This window comes from Ptychodera flava, chromosome 21, assembly GCF_041260155.1.
Source record: "Ptychodera flava strain L36383 chromosome 21, AS_Pfla_20210202, whole genome shotgun sequence".
Classification (NCBI taxonomy): Eukaryota; Metazoa; Hemichordata; class Enteropneusta; family Ptychoderidae; genus Ptychodera; species Ptychodera flava.
Window position 1 is genome coordinate 25,585,140 of NC_091948.1, and position 23,305 is coordinate 25,608,444.

Below are 23,305 nucleotides of genomic sequence, written 5' to 3' on the forward strand. Positions count from 1 at the left end.
AAGATGTCTCATGCAGTGTGGTCATGGCCATTGCTTACAATACAGAATTCAACATTGCACATCCTATTAAAGTACTGGGTGAACCGCCAACACTGAGTCCATTGAACATAATTCACGAATGAAGAGCTGCTTGGCATCCCTGACAAAGAGCTGTTCATGCAGGAATGAGTACAGAAGTGGGTTCTGCTGTTGCTTAGGTTGTCAATCAGATCAGTCGTAGCCATTTTTCACCAGATAATGGGCATCAATTTAGACACCTTCAGAAGTAAACTGTACATGTAGGTGGTCTGTGAAGATTAATTCTGTATAGATTGTGGACAGTGGTTTAATAGCCGGTATCTTGCACAGATTTCATGAACACAAATCTCGCAAAGATACATTTAGCTAGTATTTTGTTTGATGTCAAATTACCACAATGAAAAAAAAAATTCACCCAATGTACATTTCCAATCAACCCCACTGCAAAAGTTAAAGTTCCATTAGATGTACCTTCAGACAGTCTCCCAGGAAACTTTTGTTCTGTTCTGTTCCTATGATTTCTTGTTCTACTACAAAAAGTCATGAGGGAATGTCTTCAAGTCGTTGACATGGTCTGTGAGTGATACAAAATTTCACTATTTATGACTGAATCAAAGCGCCAGTGTAACTTTTGATGTTTTTTCACTAATTTTCTATTCATTTATGTAAACTTCACTTGCCTTCCTACTCCCTACAGCATATTGAGATACCCAATATTCAGCTTGTCAACTCTGTCTGTACATGTGTTGACTGCACCGTTATAATTGACGTTGTGTTGACAAGCCAAATAGTAGGTGCTCACAATGCTTTTGGGAGGAGAGCAAGAAACTGTTGTTAACAAACAAAACAAAACAAAACAAACAGTGAGAAAAAATCGTCAAAGTTGCAGTTACTGGCTCTTCAATTACATATAAACACATCAACCATTATAACTTACTGCTCTAGATAGATTATAAGTCTTTTTGAGAAAGAAGCAACAAATAAAATTCTTTCAAATCCAGCCATATATTGATCTATGTCTCAATAACATGCCTTTGGCTAGCTGATATCCAGAACTCTGCTGGGAAGAACAATCGCAGTATCGTGATGCAGACGTGGCATCTCTGTGGCCCTCGGATATATACCATTTAGAGGACAAAGTGTGCATTCTACATGCAAAGGGACCTTTCATGCCTCCATTTACTTTGAATGAAACTTGAGAATTGAAATTGTCACACACACGCACACATGTACAGTATTAAAATGCTACCTATTTCAACAGTAGCGGTACTTCATCATCCACGGGCTTTGTTCTGGAATCGTTTACTGTGAGGAGAGAAACATGGAATAGTTTCCATGCCTTCATGATTGACCTTGTAGTGGAGAGTGGGACATTCCTGACAATTACACATAGTTGCCACATGCCAAGGCTGATGCTGGCTCATGGGGCAATCCTGAGTGAAGCCCAGTTGTGCAGGTCTGGATGAAAAGCAATTCCTATTAACGTTGTGTGCATGTACTCGAGTTATAAAATTTGAGCTGCACACCTGCAAACAGGTATGCTGACAAACTTTACCGCGACAGGCATTTAGTATAAGATGGCAAATTTTTTTACCCATAATATGTTGTGTGTAAACAAGATTAGTTCTTCACTTACCAGTACTTTTCAAAGAATGCATGGCTGAATCCAACGTACAATCACCAAAGAATGTTCAGTGCCTGTTTGCAGTATCAGTAGAGGCTTTCAGAATACTCTGGCAACCAATTCATCACTTTACTTGTATGTCGTTACGGTTAAATAATTTTATTGAAAGTGGAGTTGCCTGTGAGTGTGGGTAAATACATCATAACATTTTTATGGAATTATTATGCCTGTGTGCAAACAGAATTAGGAAATATTATAGAAATAGACACACCTATAGAATAAAAAGTGCAGCTATAAAATTCACCCACTTTACTGAACAGTACAGCCAGTTTTGCTGTTATTACAATCTTGGAACAACAAGACAAAATACATGTCAGGTAAGTCAAACTTGTGCAGGATTCCTCTTCTGAAACATGTCAAAAGTTACAAGAGATTTTAGTACCTGATCCGCAAGAATGAAACACCTCTCTATGGGCAGTTTGAACAGCACTCCAATTTTATTACTCACAGTTTCAACTCTCAAAGGAGACATTAAAGGCTATCCAATATCCTTATTTTATCAACTAAGTTGCGTATTTAAAGCTCTATTAGCTGTAACTTTGATGCAATTTCCATTGTTCATGTTCTGTTTGTAGCATACACTTTGTTGTTCCATTCCAAATGTCACGTTGAAGTGCCTAGTGTTCGACTGGTCAATGCATAGTGTAATGTCTAGTGTTCAACACTGTATATTGTATACCATGTATTGGACAAAAAATAAAAATACAGACATGATGTGATGATCTCTATGATGACACATCACAAGTAAAACTGATCCATCTTTCTTGCCAAAATGACTCTCTTCTGCCGATCTGAAGAACACTGAAAATTTTACTCGTTTCACTTCTAATGCTCCTGCAAAGCAGCAAAAGCTGTATCCAATGACACTATATTGGGAAAGGTGTGTTTGGATATGTTCTTACTTCAAACCATTCATTTATTATTTATTACTGAATTCTTTTGTACTAAAATGCTTCTTTGGAAACAACAATATTGTTTTAGGAGATCCACAATGGCCAGACTCTACACTGTGCAGAAAATGTCATCAGTAACTATTCACCTTCATTCTGTTGCATCTTGGAAAGGGTCATCGCCTATGAGGAGGCACTTAAATTATCCAAACATCTATTACCTCGATGTTGACTCAGCAAATCAGTCACTCTGATAAAATACCTGAATTTATACATGTATCAATCACTCAAAGTGTGACAATATCTCGCCCACCTTTTCTACAGAAGAATTTGAAAACTATATCCATACATTTTAGTTTGAACACTGATGTGATTCAACTATGCCATTTAAAGAACACAAGTGTCTTTCTCTTTTCTAGCTTTAAGGTAGAATGTGCCTGGCGGACAGATATTCAGACTCTAAAATTTTTACAATACCTTTTTGGTCTACCACTTGTAGGGGTTCATTTTGAAGCTTATGGAGTAAATAAAGTTTTCAGCTCAGCAGCTTATGTTTTTTTGAAAATCAAAAAGTTAATTTTTCCTGAGAGAGTTGACACTGAGATAGTTGCCATTTTGAATTTCAAATATCGGTAAATGTCAGGTAATTTGTTTCTCTAGTACCATACGTTGCAAGGTGACCCTTGATTTTCATCTTGATTTGGTATGAAAATGGTTGAAAGTTTCTTGTTTCTTTGAGGAGAGTTTGAGCAAAGTATAAGTCTTTCACTTTCAAGGCGCATACTAGCCTAAACGTGATATTATACAACAAACCAGCCACGTTTTTCTCATCATGGACATTTTTCGGGTTTATACACATGTTAGAAACGCCAATATTATTGAATTGATACACAATAGAGAATGTCAATAAATTGACACAGCAACCAAGATGAAATTGGCTCGGGTATGGTCCTTTTCAAAAACACTGAAATTTATGTGACCACTGGAGGCAGCTTCACTTGCACAGGTATATTTTTCATTCTGATCCTATAACTGCACACAGCACAAGCAATGATCAAACAGATGGCACTACCTGAGGACACTGCAGCTTACAAGCACTAAAACTCCTTCCCATCGCAAAATGGACTGCTGCTGAAAGAACATGCAGACGCTGTATAAATGGTAAATGTGTACGCGCACCTTGGCTGTATAAATGGCTGGAGTAATTCACACCAAACTTTTTAAAGTTAAATATTGTGCAGTCTTAATCTTTGAACCAGGTAGTTTTTCACTGGCAAATGAATTCAACACCAAATTAGTATTTTTGGCCCTCATCCCACGGCCTGGATATATATTGACAACCATACAATCACAAATTGCTTTTATACCAATTTATCTCAACTTACTCACTGACTATATATTTCCTTCAAGCTTAGTAGCGGTATATACATCTACATACATCACTGATTATTTCATCAACTCATTACTGTTTGGAAAATGTGTGCTGAATACTAGTATTTCGAGTGATGAGACCAGAAAAATCACTTTCAGTGATTAATTTAGACAACAACATTTGAGACGGAACTGAATTCCCTTTGTACACTGAATTAAAGTTTCATTGAGGACAGACTCATGTAATTGTACAACACTGTGCAACTTTCTCCACTACTTGTACTACCATTCAAGGAGAGTCATTGATAATGGTACCCTTCAACTTACTGAATAGAACAAAAATTTCAGACTTCCTTGTCTATGTTTGCCTATTCCATGATTTTATTCAATTATTAAACTGTAGTTTACTTACTATTGAATTAAATTTGAAATCAAATGAGACTACTGGGATAAACAGAACACTGCTTATTGAGTTTTACAATAAACTTTACCTATATCATTTGTGTAAATAAAGTATGCTTGCCACATTGTGAGATAATAACATTGCCCTGCCAAGTTTTGGCGACATATTTATTTTGAGATAATAGCATTGGTCTGCCAAATTTTAATAACATAATGTATTCTGGTCAAGCCAATAACAGCCAACACAAAAATCAAGCTACATCAAGTTGGAGATCAATGCAATTATACACACACTATACATTATTATGTTTATGTCAAATAAGTCAAATCACAATATTTATGATTGTGGAAGTGAAATAAGTCTGAAATGATTTTATGTATGTATCTATCAGACTATGGGTCTTCAACTGATCAAATTGCTCAATTACGGTAGATTACATAGGACAGATTTTGTTACATTGTTAAACATTGATTGTTTTTCTACAGACTTGACAGTGAAATCAACCTAAATCACATTCATAGTCCCTTCATGTAGCAGAAACAAGAGCAAATAGGGTACCAACATTCACATTGTTGAGTCATGGGGTGATGTCATTCATTTAGAGCTCTAAGTGAAAATGCCACCCAGCAGTTAAAGGTATACTCGTAGCAGATACAGTATCTGGCTGCCAGGCACTGATGAAAGAGTAGGTGGAAAGTCAGTGGTTGTTGTTTGTGTAGGGCTCCTGCTGTAAATGATAGCATGCAGCCAGCAATGGTATACAACAGGACAAAGCAAATCTACAGGTACGCTACAGTATGAGACGACGAAAATGTCTCAGAAAGGGAAACTGAATCACAGCCTACGTATGGTTTTCTTGTTGGAAGGCCAGTACTACTAGTGTACTCACAGTTATGCTTTCTAAAACCAACTTTCACTTTAACCACCACATTTTTACTGTAAAAATATATGATTTGTCAGAAGCTACATGTACATGCACTTTGGCATCAGCCATCCTTCAACATGAACTTTACTATGGAAACCATCAATGTGACTAAGTAGTAAGTACCATGTAACATTGCAGTGGTATAGCAGGCAACCAGAATAACTATCGACTGAAATCTTACTGAATACTTCAACTTTTTAGTTTTTTGGGGCAAAAAGTAGCTTATTATTGATATGCATAGAAATCATCAAACAAATCAAGCAACAGGTGTTAAGGACTCTAGTTATTGTATTATTTCTATCCCAGACATCACATAAAAGATCAGAAAGCTACTAACGAATAGCAACATCAGCAGTTTCACTCTGCACATTCATGTATTTGAAAACCTATTTGCCATGCAATTGAACACTTCCTGAAAGTATCGATTGCAAGTCAACTAATGAGGCTAGACTGAAATAATGCACCGTCTAGCTGACATAATTCTTCCCAACAAAAAATTGGCTTTCTTTCTTTAAACTTTCCTAAAGCGTATTGATGTAAGCTGCAAACAAAATTCAGAATCAATAATCCAGTGCGAGCAGTTTATCCACTTTGACGTCAAAATGCATGCATCAGGTTTCTTGAACACTGGGAGTGAGAAAGAGCCACCTCGTGATAAGGTGCTCAAGTCTTTGAAAACTAAAGAATATGATGACGTCAACGAAGGACAGTTCGTGCCCAGACTACATCTATGATTTAGTAGTAGGAAGTTGTAAGGTTTACTGGTTTGACACCTTCATCTTAGACACCTTTCTGCACTGCCACCTCAGCAATTGGTGTATTACCTTACTTGGATGAATGATGCACTGACTTCACTCTGTCACTGTGTGCCATGAAATGATACTACCTGATTTCGTTGTCACAAATTAAGGTAGAGCACACCTCCGGGACAGAAATTTGGGCTCTCAAATTTTTTCAATTCTTTTCTGATCTATCATTTGCAGGGACTCATTTTAAAGCTCTTGATATAAGAAAACTTTTCAATGTCTTAGGTTCTTGAAAATCAAAATTTTATTTTTCCCCATAGAGTTAACACAGGGATGGCGGCCATTTTGAATTTCAAATAACGGGAAATCTGAGATAATTTGTCTTGCTAGTACCAAATTTTGCAGGGTGACCCCTGATTTTTATTCTTGCTTTGGTAAGAGAATGGTCGAAAGTTTCATTGAGGGAAGTTTGAGCAAAATTTTAAGTCTTTCACTTTCAGGGCTCATAATACCTTAATTTTAGTGTTGCATTTGTGCACTCATTGGTTGAAATTGATGGCAAAGCATGCAACATGTTTTTTTGCTCACATCTGCGACACAATAATCTAAAATGTCATAGAATGAACTTGCTTTAAGCTACATATTAAGCACAAAGCAGGCATCGCACTGACTTTCGTTACTATTAGAGCATGGCATTAAGAGTTTCCTGACTCTGCAATGCTTTGATATTTTCACAAATGTGACTTTCATAATCACAAGCTCACAGAAGGCAAAAGTGTGAGTTGTAGCAATACCTGCTGGCTGATTCAGGGAGGTAATTATTATAACACTGCAGACATCCTACAGCATCAAACTGCTGGACTGGCAAAGGTTATTTTGATATCAAGCAGTAGAGTAAGACATCATTGCAACAATAAATATTGGATGACATCTATTTTTCACATGTATGCTAGGCTGAATGACATATTTTCTTGCTTGATACCTTGTCATGATGAAAGACGTGACACAGGGGATTTTATGTGCTAGTAGAAGGTACCTCAACCTGTCAAAAAGTGGATTATGTAGACCAGAGACAGTGACGGAAGCACTGTTTGTAATTGTAGACTCATAAATTGGAAAGTCACTGAAATAAGTAAGTTACTGAAACTGGAGCCGTCTGCATTAATAATCTAAGCCATGGGAATCTACTTTGCAAATCTTTTATTCCTGCACACTAGTTTTACTTGCTAATTTAATGCAAAACACTTGTTTTCCTGGGAAATTGCTGATAAGGCTGATTTGATTGTGGATGCGTCCTTACTTGTAGCACTCAATGGGCAATGAAAATGTCATTTTCTGGGTAATGATATACCCCACATGGCTTGTCCACACCGAGGTCAATAAAACAAAGTCGTTTAATTTGACAAATTGTCCGTCAGAGACTTCATAAACCTAGAAATTTGAATCATGGGGGAACGGCACTTTAGTGACTCTGGAACCCTAACACTTGATTGCTCACATGGGAGTTGTTTGTCCATGCTCACAGTCAGTCTAACAGTACAAGCACTGGCAGTGTATAACTGTTGTTGCAACCATAGTGTCAGTGATTTGAAGAAAGGTCTGTAGAAAGTGAAGCGTTATGCAATGCAGTGCTCCTGTACACAAAGACTATAAGAAGACTTATGCAAATGAGATGTGAAGGTAATTAGGGTCAACAACCCACCCTGAACTTTGAATTTCAACTCTATGTGATCTGACATTGCAAATACAACTGGTTACATGTACTTCATAACATAGGGAATATAGTCTCCTTTTGCAATTTAATGGACATTAAAATATGTAATAATACCCTTATTTCATTAATTAAAATAACCAGGCCCTTAGTATATATGCACTATTTTTGTAAAGTTAAGGAGTCACAATTGAACTCTGCTACAGCTCTTACATTATCTCTACACTTTTGCATCCCTAGCCCACTTCAAGTAATCACTTCTACTGAATTTATCTCTAATATTGATACTATGATAGATATTAACAATTTTCTTCTATTGTATCAATCATTTAACTGTTTTACCCAATGCAGATCATGTTCTTGCAGAATGTTTACTGATATGCACACAAGTCTTTGTACACTAAGACATGTAAGATCCAAAATGTATACATGATACATGTAGCACAGATCATTTTATTTACCAAACGTACGAAAGACGAACATTTACACAGTCAATGTACATATTAAACATGTAAAAAGCTGCCTTGCCTTCCTACAAAATAATTACCTGCTTGTACTGGTTCCGGCACTTTGAAAACAGATGCCTAAAATAGAATACTTCAGCTTTGTAAAATTTGAATTGCCTTGTTTTTTGTTTTGTAGCCAAGATCTACATCATACAGGTGCCGGTTAGAGCTTGTTTAAGCATTTAACATGCAACATTGACAGCCTAAGCGATGAATAACACTACTTGATATAAAGCTGAATACATAAACCGTAAATATCCTTCCGTCCATTAAAACGGAAATACTGATCACTAATCATGTCTTTCCTAAAAGCTGATGACCTGACTATGCTTTGCCATATATACATTAGAGTGATTTGAAGATATGGAGATGTACAGAAATTTTTTTTGTATTTCAAGAATAAGCACATATATTATCAGAGTAGATTCATTTAAGGCTGGGCCTCAACTCACCTTGAATGAGTTGAAAAAGTATACATGTGTGCCTAAGTATGGGAGTTGCAACTAGCTTGAGGGTGTACAACAAGAAACTGCGGCAAACTAGGAAAAAAAATAATGAATATTTATACAGATGTATACATCAAATGATTGACTGCTATTGGAAATAGAAATAAATAATTTCAGTATTTCTTCATACAAGCTCTGAAATTCACGTATCTAATGTGTATTTGGTTCATGTGTTCCTTGCATACTAGTTGCAATGAATGGTAGACGTAGTTCAAAGCATGTGCAGAGCAGAGATGGGGTTTTGCACAGAGGAATTACAGAATGCTATGGCTTTCAAAATTCATAATTTCCCATATTATGAAAACATGATGGGGAAAATTACAGCAAAATGTCATTTTAGCGATGACTTAACGTGGCAGCCTGGCATTCTAGAACTGAGGATTCTTACAGCTGACTTTCAACCAAACGCACGACAAATACTACACAGCCATTTAATTCAGTCAGTACACCCACACATAGAAAACCATAATTACAGAAAGGTTTATGACAAGTTACCAATAAAATATTAATAACTGAAAATTTTTAATGCAACTTATTTCAGGTAAGATTTGAATTCGCTGAATCATTTTCTTCAGATCACGATTTCAAAAAGCATTTCCTTTAAAAGATGCATTCAATACAAGATGTGTACCTATGCTATTTAAAGTTAACCTGTAGACATATTCATATTCATTCATGCTGTTCTTGATTCGGTGTCATCAAAAGCAATGAGACATGGGACTTTGGTGCTGCAACATTCTCAACTTGACAAATGTAGGTGAAAGATGGTTTTCTCATTCCAGGCTATGGATAAAACTTACATGTGTGTTCACATTTATTCTGTTCTAGTGTAAACGTACTATGACTAAAATGTGAGTGATTTTCACGTCCTCAGTTACGGTAATTATCATCATTAACTCCCTATAAAGGGACACTAATGAATGACACAGCAAAAGTGTGTCCGGAACTGAACAATCGCTCTCTTTCAAAATGTCAATCAAATGTTTACTTTACACTTTCAATGCTGTCCCTTCAACTCTTAATAAGCCTGTCTTGAAGTGATATTTTTTTCTTTTTACGGGGCAACTTTCACATACGACAAGAATTTTTTCTCAAATATTTTTTTGTTATTTTGGGTATATCACAATAAAATAATTCAAAATGGAAAACCTTAACCCCGTATCCTTTGAGTAATTTGGGCTGATAAGCAGTGTCTCAGAAGCTGTTATCCAATTGGGTGGTTGAATTTTACCGTGATAATTAAATAATACAAAAAGACTCCCTAAGTTGCTGTAAACAGGGAAAATTGACCAATCAGATATAACCTTTCAAGCACGCTGCACATCAGCAGAGTAATTTAGGTCGCATAGAAATGTTTACACTGATGCACAGAATGAGCAACACTATAGCCAGTGCTTCCTTAGAGAATTTCACTTTCATTACCTCATAATTGAGTATTTCCTGGGCTCTTACTACTCTCATTATTCATCTCCAATTACGTATGCTAATTTAAATAGATTGTGGTTATGCCAGTGCATTGTCTTTCACTGAGAAATAGCAATCTTGTTAAACTTGTCATTATCCTATAATGATACACAGGGTTAATGAATTGTGAGGTATATAGCAACGCAATTAAGTTAGAGGCGGCCTATTTTCACAGAACAGTAATAATATTGCTAATTTCATCCTTAACTGAAATACAAAAAAAAACCTGATTGAATACAGATCTGGTGGCATCTCTTCAGAGAGTTCCCAGCGTGAGTGTGGCTAGTCTGTGCAATTGACAGTATCATATCCATCAAAGATGACTAGCAAACTCCATATGTGGGGTTACTTTTCCTTCATACCGATGGAAATTTTTTCTTTTTCGCCTGGGATTATGATTCATAAATTGACAGGTCAAATTTATTTGAGTGTGGCTCTGATCCTCCGAGGAAATGTAAGGTCATTCGAACAGTCAATTTTCTATTTGACTTGATGTGTAATCTTTCAAATTCATGTATTTTGGTCTCTTCTTCTATGGAAAATACCAAACTAGTAAGTATGTTACACATTCATATATTTTGAGAGAAAAATAGTTTCTCCACTTTGCTGGGTAACAGATATAGAAGCTTTTAACAAAATTATTTCATTTATCATAATATTTACAATAAACTAAAACTTCCCAGTTTCTGTGAATTAATTCCCAATCTTAAAACGTGGATTGATTCTTACTAAAACCAAGTTCATATGTTACCATCAGGTCAAGTTGGTAACCACCCGTGAGGCACATTTTGTTATGTAGGTCATTTCCCCCACACTCATCATGACCTGAGTTCAATTAGTCTAGAACATTCCCAAGGTCACTGCCCTTGATGACCTCACAACCTTGAATTCAATTAGTCATGTTTGGAATGTTCTGGAAAGTTGATTAGTTGTGTAAGGGAGATAATTTTAGAATAGTAATTAGCATGTCAATAAAAGTTCTAGATTGTTCTTACATGCCTTTATAAAAGGGACGTGCACAGCTTCCAGTCAGACTTTTGGGATCGTGTCTCTTGTGTGTTACTAAACTCCAGCAGTAGTCATTCTCAAGACTTTTCAAGACCTTCACTGCCAACGCTGGATTTATACTGTGGACTTTGTGCAAATTCAAGCCTGCAAGCCAAAGGACTGTTCATTCATCCGACTGACTGTTACAACTCTGAGACTGGAGCTTTGCCGTCCCAGCTGAGATAAGTAGTCTGTACACTTTAAAGCTTGTATCCTATCCCTAACTTAGCAATTAGTTTTATTTTCGTAATAAATTTTGTTTAAACGTTAACTGCTGAGTTCACCCTTTTGTTCGTTTTCTCTGCACGTAACAAATTGGGGGCTCGTCCGGGAGACGAATATTTTGAGCCGTTTGACAACATTTTGACAGCCTTTTCAAAACTACTGTATACTGTGAACTCAGCGAAATTTAATCATGGCGGAATTTAAACCAGACGAATTTATGGATGACCTTGATCAGGACACATTTAATTCCCTCAGAAAAGACAACCTCATAGCACTGGCAAATTTCCTTAAAGTAGAAGTTAAAAGATCTATGCGCAAGAGGGAAATACAGTACCGTATTGCCAAACATCTAGTTGATTTAGGCCAATTTGAGGAATCCACCCTGAAAGATTATGAGCCAAAGTCTACCTCTGAACTCAGAAAATTAGAATTAGAAATGCAGACAAATTTGGAGATCAAGAAACTAGAATTACAAATGAGAGAAAAAGAATTACAAATGGAAAAAGAGAGACAGGCAGATTTGGAGCTTAAGAAATTGGAATTAGAAAAGGAAATGAAAGAAAAAGAATTGCAAATGGAAGAAAGACAGAAAGAAAAAGAAAGGCAGGAAAGATTAGAAATGGAAGAAAGACAGAGAGAAGAGAGAAAAAGAATTGCGATTAGAAGAACAGCGATTACAGGTAGAAATAAAACGTTTAGAGCTTGGACAGTCAGGAAAATTCTTCCCTTCGGACAAGTTTGACATCACTAAGCATTTCAGGTTAGTTCCCCCTTTCCAAGAAAAGGATGTGACAAATATTTTCTCCATTTTGAGAAATTGCTCAGAGTCTGAATTGGCCTAAGGAGTCCTGGTCTATGCTTTTGCAGAGTGCTTTGGTGGGTAAAGCCAGAGAAATTTACATTCAGTTGTCAGTAGAGCAGGCTTCAAATTATGATTCTGTGAAGGAATTAATTCTCAAGGGCTATGAGTTGGTGCCTGAAGCTTACCGTCAGAAATTTAGGGATTGTGAGAAGGTGAAGGATCAAACTTATGTTGAATTTGCTCGAACAAAAGAACACTGTTTGATCGTTGGTGTTCTTCTGAAAAGGTCAGTCAGAATTATGACAAATTACGACAACTTGTTTTGATTGAGGAATTTAAAAGGTGCATCCGGAGTGACATCAAGACGTTTATCAATGAACAAAAGGCAGATACATTAGAGGTTGCTGCACGTTTGGCCGATGATTATTCGTTGACCCACAAATCTTCATTTCTCAGCAAACCATCCCAGTCCTTTTCATACAGAAACAATGCAGGTAAATTTAACTCCTCCTTTTCATCCAAGAATTTTTCAAAGGAGAGTAGAAAATCAAATGACAACAGTTCACAGAGTTCAAGTAACACTCCCACATCATCAGATCCCAAGTCTCAATCTCCTTCTGACAACAGTTCGGTACACTTTCTTGTAATTATTGTAAGAAAGACGGCCATTTAATGTCAGAGTGTTTCAAATTGAAAAGAAAACGTGAAGGTCAAAGTGGTCAAAGTGGATCTAAGCCCACCGGCTTTATTTCTTCATCAACTCAATTAGAGTCTAATAATGTGTGCAACACATTTTCTGAGGTTAAACCCCTCTCATCCCCAATTAATGAGGTCAAGGTCAATTCTTCTCAAGATAGCATTATGGGTATTTTCGAGCCATTTATTCATAATGGTTTTATATCACTTTCTAGTGATTTCTCTTCCGCTACCCCTGTCAAAATTTTAAGAGATACCGGGGCTTCCCAGTCTCTTTTGTTGGCAGATACCCTGCCGTTTTCTGAAAAGTCATTTTCAGGTTCTAAAGTTCTTATTAAGGGGGTAGATTGTAATGACTACATTCCTGTTCCTCTCCATAATGTCTATTTGTCTTCGGACTTTGTTTCTGGACCTGTGGCTTTAGGTATTAGGCCTTTTTTGCCTTTTGAAGGGATTCACCTTCTTCTTGGAAACGACCTTGCTGGGGACAAGGTCATTACTAATCCACTTGTGACTGATAATCCTAGTTTAGATCAGGATCCAGAGCCAATTGAACAAGAGATACCCGATTTATTTCCTTCATGTGCCATACTCGAGCCATGTCAAAGAAAACTTCCGAGAATCAAAATACTCTCAAAAATAATGTCACAGATGTTGACTTAAATGACACCTTTCTCAGTCAGGTGTTTGACACGGATCATTCCGTTATCCCTCGTGGATTTGAAACTTCCAGTAAAACTTCTGCTGACCAAAGTCAGACATTTTCTAGATCAAATCTCATTGCAGAACAACACAAAGACCCAGATATTTTGTCTTTGTTTGACAGGGTAGATGATGAAGGTAAAACTTCAGATAGCTCTGTTTCCTATTATACAAAGTCTGGTATTCTCATGCGTAAATGGAGACCTCCAGATGTTTTGGTTGATGACGATTGGGCTATAAAACATCAAATTGTGGTTCCAAAGCCCTACCGTGCTGAAATATTGCGCCTGGCCCATGAAACCCCCTGGGCTGGTCACTTAGGAGTCAGGAAAACTTATCATAAAATTCTCAGTCACTTTTATTGGCCTAATCTCAGGCAGGATGTAGCACATTTCTGTAAAACTTGTCACACATGTCAAATGGTAGGAAAGCCAAATCAGACCATTCCAAAGGCCCCTTTACAGCCAATTCCTGCATTTCAAGAACCATTTAGTAGGATACTAATAGACTGTGTTGGGCCCCTACCAAAAACAAGATCGGGAAATGAGTACATGCTGACAATAATGTGTACATCAACTCGGTTCCCCGAAGCCATACCACTGAGAAATATAAAGACAAAGACTATAGTGAGAGCTTTAGTCAAATTTTTCACTTTATTTGGCCTCCCTAAATGTGTCCAGTCCGATCAAGGCTCCAACTTTATGTCTGGAATTTTTCAACAAGTAATGGATCAGCTAGGCATTAAACAGTATACGTCATCCGCCTATCATCCAGAAAGTCAGGGTGCTCTTGAGCGATTTCATCAAACTTTGAAAAACATGATTAGGACCTACTGTTTTGACACAGAGAAGCAGTGGGATGAAGGAATTCATTATCTGCTCTTTGCTGTTAGAGAGTCAATTCAGGAGTCTCTTGGTTTTAGCCCATTTGAGCTTGTATTTGGACATACAGTCCGTGGCCCACTTAAGCTCGTTAAAGAGAAATTCCTATCAGACGATGATGATTGTCTGAATATTTTGCAATATGTGTCAGATTTTCGTACAAAACTCTCTAAAGCATGTGAATTAGCCAGAGAAAATCTTGAGTCATCTCAGCAGTCAATGAAACCAAATATGATAAAACACACCTCAAAACGGAAGTTTGAACCAGGTCAAAAAGTTCTTGTTCTACTTCCGGTTCCTGGCAAACCACTCCATGCTCGTTACTTTGGGCCATACCTAATTGATAAGAAATTGAGTGATTTAAATTACATCATAATAACACCTGACAGGCGAAAACAAAAACAGCTATGTCACATAAATATGCTTAAGCCATATTTGGATAGGGATAATCCTACTATAACTCAGCCTGTCAGTGCAGTCAGTTCAAACCATTATGAAGATAGTGATACTGAAACTGACTTGAGTGAAAATACTCTAAACTCCAAGCTGGGCTCGGTCAAGCTTCAGAACTCAGAAATCCTGGAGAAGCTGGAGTCTACAAAGTTGGCACACCTCCAGCCAGAACAACAACAACAGGTGAAAGAACTGCTCCATGAATATAAACACCTGTTTCAAGATGTTCCAACGAGGACAAACGTCATCTATCACGACGTTGATGTTGGGGACAGTAAGCCTGTAAAACAACATCCATACAGACTGAATCCAACAAAAGCAAATATCTCCAGGAAGAAGTCAAATACCTGCTGGACAATGACTTTATTGAACCCAGTAAAAGTAACTGGAGTTCGCCGTGCATACTTGTTCCCAAATCAGATCACAGTTATCGTATGTGCACAGACTTTAGGAAGGTCAACACTTTAACAAAGACAGACACTTTCCCAATCCCGAGGATTGATGACTGCATCGACCGAGTGGGAAAGCCAAGTATGTGACGAAATTTGACCTACTGAAGGGATTTTGGCAAGTCCCTCTGACGGATCGTGCTCGTGAAATATCCGCCTTTGTTACACCAGACGGATTGTTCCAGTACAAGGTGATGCCATTTGGAATGAAGAACTCTCCGGCAACGTTCCAACGGATGATCAACGACGTCATATCCGGGCTAGACGGATGTGCAGCTTACGTTGACGACGTCGTCCTGTATAGTGACACCTGGGAGGAACACATCAAGCTCATGCGGAAGTTCTTTGAGAGACTGAGCAAAGCAATGTTGACTGTCAACCTTGCCAAATCTGAGTTTGGTTGGGCGAGGGTAACTTACCTCGGACATACTGTAGGACAGGGTGAGGTAAAACCTGTTGATGCCAAAATCAGTGCCATTTCAAGTTTTCCCATACCAAACTGCAAACGACAACTGATGCGCTTTCTCGGTATGGCTGGTTACTACAGAAAATTCTGTCCAAATTTCTCCGCAATTACTGAGCCTTTGACTAACTTACTTAAAAAGAAAGTAAAGTTTGTTTGGTCAGAGCAATGCCAACAGGCATTTGATACACTTAAAGCCATACTGCAAAGTGCCCCAGTGTTGTCTGCACCAGATTTCACTTTGCCATTCAAATTAGCTGTAGATGCTAGTGATACGGCTGCTGGTGCTGTTTTATTGCAAGAGGATAGTCATGGTATAGATCATCCTGTTTGCTATTTTTCACGCAAATTTAACAAATCCCAGAGAAACTACTCTACAATTGAAAAAGAGTGTTTATCTTTGATATTAGCTTTACAGCATTTTGAAGTTTATGTTACTTCTTCAAATCAGCCAATAGTGGTTTATATTGATCACAACCCTCTTGTTTTTCTGCAGAAATTTAAAGGCAAAAATCAGAGATTGCTAAGATGGAGTTTAATGTTACAGGAGTTTAATCTTGACATTAGACATATCCAAGGCAGAGACAATTTAATTGCAGACTGTCTCTCTCGTATTTAGAGTTTATTGATGTTCACTTTCAAGAAATTTTACTTTAGAGTAGGAAAATTTTGAGTACTTAAATCCTTTTCAAGATTACATTTGTAAAAGAAAGATTTTCTTTGAAAAATTTTCTTTTTTTTGAAGAGGGGGTGTGTTATGTAGGTCATTTCCCCCACACTCATCATGACCTGAGTTCAATTAGTCTAGAACATTCCCAAGGTCACTGCCCTTGATGACCTCACAACCTTGAATTCAATTAGTCATGTTTGGAATGTTCTGGAAAGTTGATTAGTTTGTGTAAGGGAGATAATTTTAGAATAGTAATTAGCATGTCAATAAAAGTTCTAGATTGTTCTTACATGCCTTTATAAAAGGGACGTGCACAGCTTCCAGTCAGACTTTTGGGATCGTGTCTCTTGTGTGTTACTAAACTCCAGCAGTAGTCATTCTCAAGACTTTTCAAGACCTTCACTGCCAACGCTGGATTTATACTGTGGACTTTGTGCAAATTCAAGCCTGCAAGCCAAAGGACTGTTCATTCATCCGACTGACTGTTACAACTCTGAGACTGGAGCTTTGCCGTCCCAGCTGAGATAAGTAGTCTGTACACTTTAAAGCTTGTATCCTATCCCTAACTTAGCAATTAGTTTTATTTTCGTAATAAATTTTGTTTAAACGTTAACTGCTGAGTTCACCCTTTTGTTCGTTTTCTCTGCACGTAACAATTTGCATACATGTAACATGTTCAATATGGTGCATTTTAACAAAAAATTATACATTAATAGGTCCCTGAAATTCTAGATACTGTAAACACAATTTGTACGGACTAAACCTGCTATAACAGATGAAGTGGGGAGAAATGCATACGGTTTTGGCTCAATACTGCTTTCATAATCTTGGCAGATGGGGATGGGATACTGTAGATAGTAGGAAAAAGATTGTTAAAAATATCTACTATAAAACTCTGAGACTTCCTGGTTTCAATAAATTCACTGTTTGTCTTCAAACACTGACAGATTTTCAGTCATGATTCTTAAAAATAATACTGTAATTTGAACTTATGACACAAAGCTCTATCATATCACTTATCAGAGTGTCAAGTATGCCACTGCATTGTTCTGATTGGACAGCAATTAATGCAAGCTGTGGTAGAATATCAATTTACAACAATGGTAGAACAAGTCCTAAACCAGCGAAGAGGGTTAATGCCGAAACAAGTGTTATCAGATATTGGGAAAAATTGGTGCCAGAAGATATCAGATGGTTTAATACATAAAGATGATTAAAGAAGTGGCATAAACTCACTGAAATCTTGGTTTTAGAACTGCCCTATTAGAACGTCTGGCTCACACTTTGAAATGCCAGCATTGTCACTTTTTTGGAATCTGCCTAACTTCCACTGCTGTGCCCGAGTACATGTTTTATGTATGTACCCCTGAATGTCAGGTACTGGATTCAATTGTGCAGTCACTTCACTTTACAAACTGCTTTCTCCAGTTTGAGTGATGAAACTATGCAGAAGAAACATGTATGTTGATGTCATAATGAAATAACAACCCCCCCCCCCCCTTAACAGGGTGGTATATGCCATAACAGGGTGGTATATGCCATATTTGAGTATATTGAGAAACATATAGCCTGAGCCATTTTGCAAGTGCTATATGTATTAAGGAACCAACTACACCAGTCACAAGTACAACTTAAGAGTCATTGCTCCTTCATGAAAAAATATATCTTCATAATTGCCCCCTTTTGAGTCAATACTATTCATTTCAAAATAACTTCACAGACCCACAGTATGGTCTTCAGACTTGCAGCTTATCATGAACCAAATTTTTCAATTTACTTATAATATGTTACATACATGTAAACAGACACTGGATGGGTTGCTTTGAAGGTACAATAAGAATATCCATATCAAATTTCACTCCATTTTAATCCAACATACGCAGTTGGTTGTTGTTTTTCAAAATTAAAATATGCCCACAGGGATTGAAGGACTACATTCAATATAATTACTGATGCATGAGATAAACATTTGATTTTCATTATGAATCCATTGAGTGTATATAAACAGTGTGGTGATGATAGAAATGAACGGAAAAACTTCACTACAATACATGAAAGGAAGACAATTACGCGTCATTGTGAATGAGATAAAAAAATCAAAATTAATTTCCTCACAAATTATCTTCTTAAAATAAAGCAGTAATAATAACAATGAAATGTATACTTCTCTGCTACCATGATGCACATCTTGTCTACAGTTTTATAATCATTCACTTTTTTCCAGCATGCCAATACATCTCTTGCAAGGTTGGTACATCTCATAACTGGTATACTTCATTGTTATACCAGCCCGAAAATTATTTTGGCAGTTGTGTAGATTCTATAACCCAGCACAGTCCCTCCATCAGAACTGAAAACACGGGCATCGTCCTGGCAGTTTCATAACAGCTTTATGAAAGGGCCAGTAATTGCATGAACAGGAAATATTAGTGATGAATGAGAGGATAGTCCATTGTGTTATTACTGTTACTGGTCCAGGACCTAGCCCTGTCAATTCAAAAGCTATAGTATTAGTTTTGAGTTTGAAACAATGGCTAGATATGAGATTATAATAACCGTTGTGTCAAAGTTCGGGAGGCAGACCAGTAACCATGGTCAGAACGCAGAAGAGAATTCACTCTTTCCCCTCTAATACCATTAACCTGAGCCATTTTGAACTAACAGACTCATGTAAGACCTTCCCTGAGAAGAACATTTGGAAGACTCAGCAGACAGCAAACATGTTGCATTGAACTGGTGTGATTGTCAGGAAACATGGTACTGTTGTTATCTACTGTCCACACGACCTGGTTCTGTGACACTGCCTGTATTTAAACTTTGCACTGAATGAACTTCTCTGCCGTGAGAATCAGAGCAAACCGTAAGCACTGAGAGAAGTCTACATTGTAAGCTAGGCGAACGCATTGTCTCATTAGATAGTAGAGCTCTACTGTCTTTGATTGTCTTCATAGAAAGTCACCTTTGGCCCATAGTGGAGGGACGTCACTTGGCCAAATGCCAGCCCATACTGCCTTCATTAGCATCACTGAAAATAAAGGGCTTTACAGCATGTGATTACATGGCTTCAATTGATCTTTTATTTACACATCTTTTTTCCCTGATCTGTCAATAAACAAAAATGTCAATATAGGCTCAGAAAAGAAGTAACTTTTCATGGATGGCTGTGTATACAGTATACCCATTTGCGCAGAGTGCGTACAGTTGTATATATGAACAGCTTTTTTTGTATTCTTCATGCACAATCACACATAATCATCATTTAATTTTGAAGTGACCAAATAATCTGTAACTGCACCAATACAGAGATGATTATGAAAAACTACGAGAAAAGAAGATTTTAGATGTCCGTGCATTATCAATTGAAGTTGAAACTGTCATGAAATTTCCTTCATAAAAGACAAAATAAAGAGTCTTTCTTGAAAAACACTTCAAGTTTTCATATAGAACAGTCAAAAGGAGACACAGGCTAGTTTTCACTGAGAGTCAAAATAATGTGTGCACATTATGAAGCCCAGGACAGAAAAAGCAAACAAGGGTAATTGCACTGACCAAAGCTAAGCTCCCTGCATGAACTGAAATGTACAATAACATTCTCTTAGTGGACTTCATATTTCCGCATCTGAGAACTTGGGAAATGTCTGCTGAATGGTTGGATTTTCCTATTTAGCTGGTTTTGTGCAGTGTTATTGTCTGCTGTACTGCCTGCAGTTTCATATATACAACAGCCATTGAATTGCCCCACAGGAAAATAAACAGACAGTAGGTGATGTGAGAATGGGCAACTCGGATACTATGCACCCATTTGTGAAAACACAATGCCATGTGACAATGTTCAAATATGGCCTTTAAAAACTCAAAGTGTTTGTTTAAAACTTGTCGGAAGGGCAACAGGTGACTACATACAATAAAACAATTATGTGTGAAGTGGTGTAGTATTTTCCTAGATATATGATTCAGACTTTAGTCTATTTTTATCTTTGCTGGATCTCTACAATGACAAATTTGATGCACCATAGCAATGCAGAATAGTCCAGATTAATCTATAATATGTATAAATGTGATTATCACCTTGTTACGCCAGCAAATTAAAGGGTTGTCCAATTGTCATGGAAGGAATTCAAACACCTGTGCTACTTAACACCCTGATATTAGGCTGTAGAAACAAGACCTATGACTTGACAAATACATAACTATTTGCTCAGATCAAAGCTTTTGCCATTTGCCCAGGTCATAGCACTCCCTGTGGTACATCCATGTCAGGGCTGATCAAACAAACCCGGCTTATTATGAAATAGACCAGCATGTGATTTCACTTCACACAGATTTTCATGTACGCCATGGATATATGTCCATGGTTGGCCTGAGATACCATACCCACATTACAACTATTTGTACTACTGTACTCTTATCAGTATAAAAAGCCATTTAGTAAATTTTCCAGCTAGTTTCAATTTGACCAAACAAAATGCAATCCGATGAAGGTATTTGAAGTGTTTCTCACTGACTCTTCACTTGATTAGAATATACTTTTCATGAAACAGCACATGAAACAAGGAGCTGTTCAAAGTAATGGTTCATTGTCCACACACTTCAATAAAGACAAATTTTTCTGATTGGACAAGCTGTGCTGGGCAGCAAAGACAAACACCGTGGTTCTTTTTAGCGGGAAACGATGATAAAACACACCTGGCATTACATTTATTCATAATTTCTGTAGCAATTACACACACACATGCCAGGTAAATTATTTCCTGTACTTAACACTAAGATGTCTGGTGTATTTCCTACTGTTATCAACCCTTGGCGGTAGCCCTGCGTACGGTGCTGTGTGTTCCCGGCGTTATACGGCCGTATAACACCGAGCATCGATACGCAGGGCCTACCCCTGCTTGCACCATGGATGTCCATGCTTGCACCATCACTGTCTTTACATATAACACAGCAAAAAGCTTGATAATTGCTGGGTTTTATTACGATAGTCTTTCTTCGGTAATTTGGAGTTGGGCAAACTTCCATTGGTAATATTGTATTTATTGTCATAAAAAAATTACAAATATGAACTCTGAGGACCGAAAAATATTTTTTTTGGTTTGTTTGGAGGGGTTCCGTCGTCTTTATGTGTTTCAACACACACAAGATGTAGCGTGAATAAATGTTGGGAGAAGTGTTTCGTACCACGTCAGCTGTGCGATCACCCGAGCGTAATATGATCTACACTTCTCTTCTGACAGCAACGTGGGTTGTTATAGCCTCTACAGAAGGCGAGAGCCAGATCAACGCGACACATGCGAAGGCGCCTTGGTAAAACGTTCGAACCGGGCTCAAGGCACGGCGACAACTCCCTCGCATATGACGACACACAAGCGCGGCTTTGCGGTATCACGGCTTACACGATATCGGATTAAAATCTTACGAAACGAGAAACGCAACTTATCTGTAACACTGAATTAAGAGAGTGTGACACGTAGAAGCACACAAAATACGTTACCTCGTAAGACCAAGTGCAGTCGACCCCCGCAAACTTCCTCACACATCTGCCGACTTCAACGTCTTCGTGCGTGCTGTACAAATTCTTCAGACAGTAGCTGATATTTGGAACTATTCGCCTAAGAGTGTCGCGACTGAATATCATCCCCGGCCCACCCATGCAGAAGTTTTCACCGTGGTTCAAGAATAGCTTGCCGAAATCGTCTTGGTTTCCGAGCCCGGCTTGCCCAATAAATAAACTACGGGTACTGTTCACAGACCGTAAGAAACTTTCAAGCTTATTGCTACGTATGAACACATCGTCGTCGGCTCGCATGAACCATTCGTACTTGTCTATATAATTGTCATGCATATATTTTAGCATCATAAATGACTTTTTCTGTGGCGGGTAGCTATCATCGACCCCTGGTAAACTTACAAGGGGTAAACCAAGGCTCGATGAGTTCGAATCGGCGCTGGAGAAGAAAGAAACTTTACCGGGAATGGTTCGCGCCCAAGTCCTGTTCACGGCAGCTGCTCTGGTCGACAGATACATCTTTGCAGTCATGACTCCGACAAAAATGAAGCTCTTGCCTGTGTCTGGTGGTTTCTGTGTTCTTATTTCCATGCCAAAATCGTTCACTTCTTGATCGTAGCAAGTTCCCATCGTCGGTACCACACGAAGACGCAGCCATGTTGCAAGGAAAAACCCGCAGAGCAGTCCCATAAAGATGCTCCAAAGTTTTCGAGGACAACCACGGCTTCGCCTCAGCATCATGTTCACAGCCACCTAAACCGGGCTCCCTGAGACGCACGCCTACAATCACCTGCTCAGAGAAACTGTACCTTTGGTAAACTTTTCAACCGCATGGTTGAATATATCAGGATGAAAGACACAGACGACAAACACACCGCCGACTCACCGCCATCTTGTTGACTGTGTGTGACGTCGCGACCGATCAGTCATCAAACTCAACTTTGACCTTTACAAAACTGTCTCAAGGGGGCTTCCTACTTGAAGGGCGTACTTTTCGTAATTTGCAATTCCAGGCGAGAAGGCGAAGTGTTCTACTGTCGATATCTTCTGTCGGGCACAGTCCCTCTATTGTGTGTCGGTCAATATTTTACGAGTCTGTACCAGTATATTTAAAGATTGATACGGGTCAAATATTTATTGTAATGCAATTTTCTTCTAGATGTAAAACGTATCACGAATAAACGACTTTG

General features: G+C 37.9%; 1 protein-coding gene across 1 annotated transcript in view; it reads right to left on the reverse strand.

Annotated features, from left to right (window-relative positions):
* The window catches only part of LOC139121840 (chondroitin sulfate synthase 1-like), a 57,302-nt gene extending 34,279 nt beyond the window's left edge, over window positions 1-23,023 (reverse strand). Inside the window, exon 1 of the mRNA XM_070687057.1 lies at window positions 22,101-23,023. Coding sequence (XP_070543158.1) covers window positions 22,101-22,856 — 756 coding nt within the window. The 5' untranslated portion in view covers window positions 22,857-23,023. The remainder of the gene's footprint in view (window positions 1-22,100) is intronic.
* Window positions 23,024-23,305: the final 282 nt, after the last annotated feature.